The sequence below is a fragment of the Prionailurus viverrinus genome, unplaced genomic scaffold (genome assembly GCF_022837055.1).
Source record: "Prionailurus viverrinus isolate Anna unplaced genomic scaffold, UM_Priviv_1.0 scaffold_50, whole genome shotgun sequence".
Classification (NCBI taxonomy): domain Eukaryota; kingdom Metazoa; phylum Chordata; class Mammalia; order Carnivora; family Felidae; genus Prionailurus; species Prionailurus viverrinus.
The window spans coordinates 2,742,591-2,752,141 of record NW_025927613.1 but is presented as its reverse complement, the minus strand read 5'-3'; the positions used below and the strand labels follow the sequence as shown (position 1 = coordinate 2,752,141).

Below are 9,551 nucleotides of genomic sequence, written 5' to 3'. Positions count from 1 at the left end.
GAGAGGTCTTTCTATGCCTCAGTTTCCTCAACTATAAAATGGGAGATAATAATGGTAACTATTTCATGAGATTCTTGCGAGGATTAAATGAGTCAATATGTATAAAGGGCCTGGAGAACATTGTCTGGCACATAGTAAGTGCTCTATAGGTGTTAGCTAAACTTTCTTAAGGACTTTATTTCTTCTACCTTGTTTATAATGCTTCTTATTTGTGGTCATGTCTTTTTAAATGACTAAACATTAACAGTGTCCTCATAACAAGCTACTTCAACCCCAGTGCACATCTTGGGTAGAAGTAATTTTGGCCAATGGTTTATAAATATTTATCCTTTTCCACAGACCCAGCAGTGGTTGTATCTGTTTACTTCATTTAATGAGAAAATATATTGCAGATAAAAAGAAAGCAGCCAAGCTTTTAAATTAATCGGTAATTTTATTAATACAATAGCATCTACACATACTTGAAAACACGCATGTGGGAAACAGAAGACTTATTCAGTTCATGATGTCTGGAGTCCGTCTGAATTCACAAAACTCTTAGGATCAACCCCAGAACCCCTTAGCCAAAAGCAGAGTTGAATAACTGATCAGTGTCTTCATCAGCAAAATCAAGGCTTGGACAGAAAGACTGTGAACATTCTGTAATCACACAAAATAAAACTAAAATGCAATTGTCCACGCATTTGAGGATACAAAGGTGGAAAAGTTGGCTGCATGACCAGTGAACCAATCCCATTGCTTTTCTCAACCTCCTTTGCAAAAGGGTTATTAACCTTGCCTGTCTTACAGGGTCTATCTTTTCAGGGCTTCCTGATAAATGAGAAGGTGAGTGTAAATTAAATGCTCATCTCCATGGGGAACAGAGGATCAGGGTGGAAGTGATGGGTTTCAGAAAAGGAGACTGGAAAAGGATTCAATGCTCTGAATTTAACGAAAATCCAAAAGAGGTTACGCTACACTAAGGAGCGTAAAGGGAGAACCAACCATTGTCACCTATTTGGCGCAAAAAGAATCTTAACACGGGCCTCCTCAGAGATCTTGCCCTGAGGCGACCACGGACGGACTTGGGCAAAGAGCTCCAAAAACATTTCCATTTTCATGTCTTCACATGTATCTAATGGAAATGAACGGCACCCATCCATCCACAGGAGCGATTAAGAAAAGGATGGGGTGGGAAAATTAATTCGACAGATCTTAATAATTCAGTAAGTATTTAAGTGTCCGCTTTGTGCCAGGCACTGATTGGCACGGACAATACAGAAAAACAGACCAGCAAAGTCTCTGTTAAGGGGTTGAGAACAAAGACCATACCTAAGAAACGAACCAATTTCTGACGGCTGCTAGGAGGAAGAGAAAACCATGAGACCGGATGACAGGCAGGAACAAGAGGCGCAAATTCCTGAGTGGGACTTGGGAAGGCCTCCGAGAGGTGGCTTTTGAGCCCAGACCTCAATGACCAGCGCAGTGCAGTGACCTAAGGCCGGAGCGTTCCGAGAAGAATTAAATGCAAAAACGATCCACAAACCGAGAAATAACAGGGATTTCAAAGACCCAAAGTAAGCAGCGGAAACCAGAATCTACAAATTCCGGAGCGGGCGGGTGATTTTAAATATTCATGTCGTCCAATCAGGGAAAGGCTAGGACCCGGCAGCACAGGCTCCACCCTTAACGCCCAGACCGCTGGGATCCACAGGAGGCCACACCGCAGGGCAGAACTGGTGACTGGGCACCCAGGCAGCTGCCAAACGCTCGGAAGAATTCTTCAGCGCTCTGACGCAATATCCGCGGCCCCCGGGGCTTAGTTGTCCTGGGACTCTTTCTTAAGTGAGGATGACCGAAATCACTCGTTTCGTTTTAGAACACCGATGAAACATACACCCAACAGAACGACCAGGACACAGTCTAGGGACGGAAGGTGAGGAGGAACAGATTCTCCAATATCTTAATTCGAAAGGATTTGTAGGAAAACTAAGACAGTTAAGTGTTTAAGACGCGCTCTAGATTAAAAAGCAGAGCCAGTCACGCGCCAGGAGTCTCAAGTTTAAGAAAGGCTTAGATACTACGTGTGCCATCTTCCATGACCTTTCGCAAGTAAAACTTACTTTGTGAGAAGGAAGTGAGGGGAAAATAAGTGAACAAAGCTCTTTTCTGGTGATTAGGTGGGTGGCTCTGAAAAGAGCCTTTGGAGTCAAGCGGCCGGCGACCCGTGCGAGCGCCGTGTCCCGGCAGGGACTCACTTGGAGCTGGTGTACTTGGTGACGGCCTTGGTGCCCTCGGACACGGCGTGCTTGGCCAGCTCGCCGGGCAGCAGCAGGCGCACAGCCGTCTGGATCTCCCGGGACGTGATGGTTGAGCGCTTGTTGTAATGCGCCAGGCGGGAGGCCTCGCCGGCGATGCGCTCAAAGATGTCATTGACGAACGAGTTCATGATGCCCATGGCCTTGGACGAGATGCCAGTGTCGGGGTGCACCTGCTTGAGCACCTTGTACACGTAGATGGAGTAACTCTCCTTGCGGCTGCGCTTGCGCTTCTTGCCATCCTTCTTCTGGGCTTTGGTGACCGCCTTTTTCGAGCCCTTCTTGGGCGCGGGAGCGGATTTTGCCGGCTCAGGCATTGTACAACACCACACGCGTTAGCAAAGAAAAGAAGTGCGAGAATGGGCGGGCCTGATCCTTTTATAACCACCGTATGCAAATTAGGGCTCCAAAAGTCCTTCATTTCCATTGGGCCTTGCAGGGACCTTGCGTTATCAGTAATAACTACGTAACAGCACCTACTCTTGGCCTTATTGGCCAGTTCTGGAGCCAATTTAGGACCAATGAAAAACTCGTTCCTGACCCCACCCCTAGCAAAGCTTATAAAGGCTTTTCAATCGCTGAGCTTTCAATCCTGTTTTGTTGTGAGGTTCAGAGCTTTAGGTGTTGTAACCTCACTTTCAGTCATGTCGGGTCGTGGAAAGCAGGGAGGCAAAGCCCGCGCTAAAGCTAAGTCGCGCTCATCCCGCGCCGGCTTGCAGTTCCCGGTGGGCCGAGTGCACCGCCTGCTGCGCAAGGGCAACTACGCCGAGCGGGTGGGGGCCGGCGCGCCGGTCTACATGGCGGCGGTGCTGGAGTATCTGACGGCGGAAATCCTGGAGCTGGCGGGGAACGCGGCCCGCGACAACAAGAAGACGCGCATCATCCCCCGCCACCTGCAGCTGGCCATCCGCAACGACGAGGAACTGAACAAGCTGTTGGGCAAAGTCACCATCGCCCAGGGCGGCGTGCTGCCTAACATCCAGGCCGTTCTCTTACCAAAGAAAACCGAAAGCCACAAAGCCAAAAGCAAATAAACCATGACAAGCCAAAGACTAAAGGCTCTTTTTAGAGCCACCCAAATTTTCAAAAAAAGAGCTAATGCGCTGTTCCGTGATCAGCCCCTCATTTGACACTTTGGTGGCTCTTAAAAGAGCCTTTGGGGTTAGTGGGGATGGTCTCAAGCTTCCTAATTACTTGTTCTTGCCAGGCTTGTGACTCTCCGTTTTCTTGGGCAACAAGACCGCCTGTATATTGGGCAAGACGCCGCCCTGGGCTATGGTGACACCCCCGAGTAACTTGTTGAGCTCTTCGTCATTTCTCACGGCTAGCTGCAAATGGCGAGGGATGATGCGCGTCTTCTTGTTGTCGCGGGCCGCGTTCCCCGCCAGCTCCAGGATTTCCGCCGTCAGGTACTCCAGCACCGCCGCCAGGTACACCGGCGCGCCGGCCCCCACCCGCTCGGCGTAGTTGCCCTTGCGCAGCAGGCGGTGCACTCGGCCCACCGGGAACTGCAGGCCGGCGCGGGACGAGCGCGACTTGGCCTTGGCGCGAGCTTTGCCTCCCTGCTTTCCGCGTCCAGACATTACGGCCAAAAATGCAGTTACAGCTTCTTATTCAAGGAGAAGGAAGTGGAAAGGATAACCAATTTGGTGTAATTTATAAGAGCTACCGGGAGGGGTGAAGGGAAGTAGCCCAATCAAACAGCCAATCGGAAGGCAGAAAGCGGACTCTTCGTTTGCATCCTGCACTACAAGGAAATGACGGATTTCGTACGTACCTACCAATCGCTGGGAGCCACATTAAAGCTCCTAATTTGCATGAGAGGATTTTTAAAGAAAGAAAGCTTTCGGACAAAACACTGGTTTGGCGTTTTACTGAGTGGCAATTTTTGTTTTCAGTTTAGAGAAGGCGAGGCGGAGGTAGGTGGAGGGTGGGGAGAGGGGGGAGGGAATTGGTTCTTTTTTTTTCCAGTTTAGAGCTAGAAGGGAAATCCTAAGAAGGACCCAAAAGGCCTGCAGAGGGGCCTCCAGCAGATGCAGAGTTGTTCCCACTCAAGGGTAGGGATTCTGAAGCCAGTTATCCCCTTGAGCCTTAAATTACTCTCCAAGTCCCGCCTTTTCTGTCTGTTCACAGCCGAACTCCCAGAAAAATTACCAAGGCCGTCTGCTTTCTCTGCAATTTAGTCGTGGCCTTCGGTGTGGCTTAGCCCCACCCCCAGCCATCCCCGCTCCTCGGAATACACTGTAACCAAGGACTGAAAAAGATCTGTCCTCCTCCAGACCTCCAGGAGGCATCCGATTACCGCCTTGAAACTTGCTCCTTTGGCTTTCAAAATGTCCCCCGACTTTCCCCATCCTGCTCATTTTCCTCTACCTGGCTCTAAATTCTCGTGTCTGTCTGGGCTCTGCCCCCTACACAAAACCCCCCTCCATTCTTCGCTCTTCCCGAGTAGTCTTCCCACTTCCATGCTTTCAACTATCCCAGATTTGTTCTAGAAGCTCAGACCCTTACACCAAACTGCTTAGTGGGTACCTCAACTCATTTGTCCCAACAACTCGACCAATCCAGATGCGAACTTACCCAAACAACCGCCTACCTCCTCTGTTTGCTCTTTTTCGCCAAATTACACTTAGAATCCACTCACCTGCATCTCAACAGCATATCTGGCTACTTACTTAGCATCTCTTCACTTTTTAATCCATGTTCCTGTCTGCTTCCTCACTGCTCTCTTAGATTTCAGCAACAGCCCTGTAACACTTGTTTTCCTAATCTTCCAACTGCCTTCTAGAGAAACCTTCTGGAAAGTTGTTTCTTCCTCCTCAGCTTCCCATCCTGGGTGGTTCTACATCCCTCACACCATTTGCACCCTCTCCTGAGTGTTCCATGAGGACTGGAGGACTTAAATCCTATTCATCGAGCCCATTTCTGATGTCCTCTCTTTTATCCTCACCTTTATTGAACTGACATTTATCAAATACATGCTACCTACCAGGCAATGGGTATACAGATAAGTGAGACTAGTGCAAAGAACTGTCATGAGATGCTTCTAGAAAATAGAGGAAATCTCAAGTCTGCAAGTTAATATCAGCTATCTGTAGCTGGTAAGAATGTTGGTATAAACATGTGAAACACCCAGATCCAATCAAAGGTGATGGGAGAGTGCTTTTTCAATAGCAGAATGTACCTGAAGGTAATTCTAACTCAATCAATTATATCATTTCAGAAGATGCACGTGTTAATAGAAAGATGTAGTCCACACAGAGTTTAAATGAGGCAATTACAATAGGAATGTGTTGTTTCTCCAGCACTGTGAATACATACACACACACACACACACACACACACACACGCACACAACCAAGGGTCCTTGGTTGTGAAATCATCAGCCTTTCTTACAACCTGGATGAAATATTTCTGAAGACTGCCCAACTCTCTTAGCTCAGATACTGGGCTCGACAACTTTCTGATTATTCTACTTCAAGATAAAAATATGAGACTGAGAATGCATGAGCTAGTTATAAGATACATCACTAGAAGTTAATGAATTTGCACCCTATTCATAAATTTCTTGTCTGTTTTGTTAGTGTGAGTCTCTCCCCAATGAGCCAATCAACGCTGGAAGTTCTGACAGTGTCAACTTTTCAGACCTACAGGGTCTGAACCCAGACAGTCCAGATTGGGGCGGGGGGGCTACTATAACTCTGGTAGCTTGAGAGACCCTGCTTGAGGAGGCACTGACCTCCCCAACTCTTCCACTTTTTATCTCTTTTTTACCTCTATCACAATGACTCTGTGCTGTTAGGAAAGATGAAGGGCAAAGAGAATATATGGAACCTTATGTGATAAGCCCTATGCTGGGGGCTACCTATGAAGTAGATGTAATTGTTTCGCAGAAAAGGAAAGTAAGGCTCAGAGAAGTTAGGGCACTTGCTGAAGGTGACATGGCCATTTACTAAGACATGATTAGAACTCAGGTCTGCCTGACTCAAAAATTGTGCTCTTTACACTACTTCACTCACTAGATGTTGGGCTTCACCAGCCACTTAACTTACACAGCCTCCCCTTCTTCCTCTGGTAAAGAGAGAAAGAGAATGAGAGAAAATTAGATTTAATATTTTAGATTCCATCCAGCTATAAAACCTTATTAGATTAATTTAGATAGGCCAATCTCCCACAAATTATACCAGGCTCAATTACTATCTATTGCTCCCCAGAGCTCTTTTCCCAGCATTCTTACCAGAGCTATTAAAACGTGAAGTAGAGTAGGCCATCCGTAAAAGTAGTACACCATCACAGACAAACAGACTGGATCTTACCTCCTTTAACAAAAAGGCAACCGGGATTTTTAACCAAAGGCAACTGAGTTCCTTCCCAAGGAATCCAGTTAATCAAACCGTTATTTTGCCTTCTAGCCCCATTCCATAGTCCTCTCTCTTCCCCTCTCCCTCCACCTCTGTCACCACAACCAGCACCTCCAGCCTCCTCCATACTGAGCTGCACACCATTCAGTTAGGATCTTTCCATAGGTCCCTAACATTGCATGTACACTTGCCTTTGATTAGAAGGCTTCATCTTCCTCTTGACCTTCCTTCAGCCCAGATATCACCTCCTCCTTCATGAGGCCTTCCCTACTCCCATACGCACACAGCCTCAGTGTACCCACCTCTGTGTTCAAATCCTGGTGATAGTGCTTACCACTCTGCTTTGGCTTTGGTCTCACTTCCTTTCTGTAACCACCTCAAGGGAGAGACCATGTCTTCTTCATCTTTGAATCTGAGTCCTTAATTCCTTCTACCTGGCTCTTAAAAAGGTAATTGAATGTTTTCGGCATGAATACATGAAATAACACTCTTAGGGAATTAGTGTCTTCTTTTCAAAAATATTTCTCTTTACTCAAGAACCATTCTCCAAATGCCACCTATAAATAGTAGACTGTGATAACCAGAGTGATGGAAGATATACTGGAAGCTCGTCAATTAAACAACTAAACAAATATATATATATATATATATATATATATATATATATATATATATACACACACATACATATATATCCAACCATAACAGACTTGTTAGAATAAATGATGATAAATGTAAAGAACCTAATACAGAGCCTGGAACCTGAGAGGTCCCAAAGCTGTATTAGGAGGCCAAATAGCTTAATGTTTAAGAGCCCAAATTCTACAGCCTGACTCTGCATTGTTTACCAGATATGTGATCATGGGCAAGTTACCTAACCTCTAAGCGTCTCTGCTTCCTCACTGGTAAATCAAAAGTAATAATAGTAGATGGGGCACCTGGGTGGCTCAGTTAAGTGTCATACTTCAGCTCAGGTCAGGATCTTGCAGTTCATGGGTTCGAGCCCCACATCAGGCTCTGCGCTGACAGCAGCAGAGTCTTCTTTGGATCCTCTGTCTCCCTCGCTCTCTGCCCCTCCCCCGCTCACTCTCTCTCAAAAATAACAAACATCACACACAAAAAAAAGTAATATTAGGTACTTCATGGGGCTGTTGTAAAAATTAAGAGAGTTCATAAATGTAAAACATTTAGAAAAGTACCTAGCACCAACAGAGCAGGGGCATCCCCAAAATTCTTTGAACCAATTGTTCTTTAAAAAAAAATTTTTTAATGTTTATTTATGTTTGAGAGAGAGAGGGACAGAGTGCAAGTGGAGGAGGGACAGAGAGAGAAGGAGATACAGAATCCGAGGCAGGCTCTAGGCTCTGAGCTGTCCACACAGAGCTCGACACAGGGCTTGAACTCACAAACCGTGAGATCATGACCTGAGCCGAAGTCGGATGCTCAACCTACTGAGCCACCCAGGTGCCCCTGAACCAATTTTTCATTTCAAAAATAAACATTAGGGGGACGTCTGAGTGACTCAGTCTGCTAGGTGTCTGACTCTTGATTTTGGCTGAGGTCATGATCTCGTGGTTGTGGGACTGAGCCCCGCACCAGGCTCTGTGCTGAGCACGGAGTCTGCTTGGGGTTCTCTTTCTCCCTCTCTTTCTACCCCCTCTCCCTGCTTGTGCTCTCTCTGTTTCTCTCAATAATAAATAAATAAGCTTAAATACATACATACATACATACATACATACATACATAAAAATAAACATTAGGTTTATCATATGACCTAGCAATTCCACTCCTGGATATACAGCAAACAGAAACGCAATGCACTTGGATGAATCTCACAGACAATGTGGAACAAAAGAAGACAAACACAAATGAATTCATGCTATGTGATTCTTTTTATATGAAGTTTTAAAATGGGCAATACTAATCTATGGTGATAGAAGTTAGAATAACGATTACCTGTGGGGAGGTGGTATTGATTTCCCGGGAGCCTTCCAAGGTTCTGGAAATTTTCTGTATCTTGATACACGTGTATTCATATGTAGAATTAAACTGTACACTTAAGATTTGTAAATTCCTTATGTGTAAATTATACATCAATAAGCACAAATTAAGTTTTTCATGATCAAATATTGAAGTAATCATCATGGGGGGAAATGAGTATTTTGTTAGACACCCCATCCTCATGTCACAGATTAGTGTTTATTGGTTTTTTGTTTTGTTTTGTTTAATTACACCTGAGGTAGCCACCATAATCTTTTGATGTTCAAAGCCTCTAAAAGTCTCAATCTGGCCAAGACAAACCTTCACTAAATAGGAGATATTATTCTTACTATGTTTTTATTAGAAACAAAGACACTATAACTTGCCCCGTGGAGTTTGCAATTTACAAAGCTTCCATTTATTTTTGCAACAGAAATAACAATGACATCAGCCCTATTTGCACATTAGTTCACACATCCATCCAATACATTTAAGAACAACAAGTATGCCAACACTGAGCTTAACATAACACATCCAGAACATAATGAATACATTCCCTCTGCCCAGATCTCTCTTTCCTCATGGTTAGTTACCCCCTAGTCATTCAGATCTCTGATTAAATCACCTCCCTAGCAAGGCCTTCTCCAACCACAGCCTCCCAACATTCCCTATCAGTTGCTGGATTAGCAAGTTGCAAAGCCCTGACCAAAAGCAAGTCCTATAGATTCTATCTTTTTTAGCAGCATTCTGATCAATTTATTTCTCTCTAGCCCATCTCCTGCCTTCACTCAGATTATCTTTCACCATACTACTGTGAATGGCTTTTCTATTCTTCCTGTTCCTCTAATACCATCTTCACATGCTAGCCAAAGTGATTTAATAGAAAATTGGAGTCTTTTTCACCATATGCTCT

The 9,551-nt window shown here is 45.3% G+C and overlaps 3 protein-coding genes across 3 annotated transcripts; 1 reads left to right on the top strand and 2 right to left on the bottom strand.

Moving 5' to 3' along the window:
• Positions 1-2,089: 2,089 nt before the first annotated feature.
• On the bottom strand, positions 2,090-2,864 carry LOC125159537 (histone H2B type 2-E). The gene has a single exon (XM_047848027.1). It carries the CDS (start codon positions 2,612-2,614, stop codon positions 2,234-2,236), a length of 381 nt encoding a protein of 126 aa, XP_047703983.1. The 5' UTR covers positions 2,615-2,864; the 3' UTR covers positions 2,090-2,233.
• Positions 2,865-2,886: 22 nt separating this feature from the next.
• LOC125159535 (histone H2A type 2-C) lies at positions 2,887-3,345 on the top strand. Its single transcript, XM_047848025.1, has one exon. The coding sequence runs from the start codon at positions 2,942-2,944 to the stop codon at positions 3,329-3,331; it is 390 nt and encodes a 129-aa protein (XP_047703981.1). The 5' UTR covers positions 2,887-2,941; the 3' UTR covers positions 3,332-3,345.
• A 111-nt stretch (positions 3,346-3,456) lies between these two features.
• LOC125159534 (histone H2A type 2-B) lies at positions 3,457-3,908 on the bottom strand. The gene has a single exon (XM_047848024.1). It carries the CDS (start codon positions 3,878-3,880, stop codon positions 3,488-3,490), a length of 393 nt encoding a protein of 130 aa, XP_047703980.1. The 5' UTR covers positions 3,881-3,908; the 3' UTR covers positions 3,457-3,487.
• Positions 3,909-9,551: the final 5,643 nt, after the last annotated feature.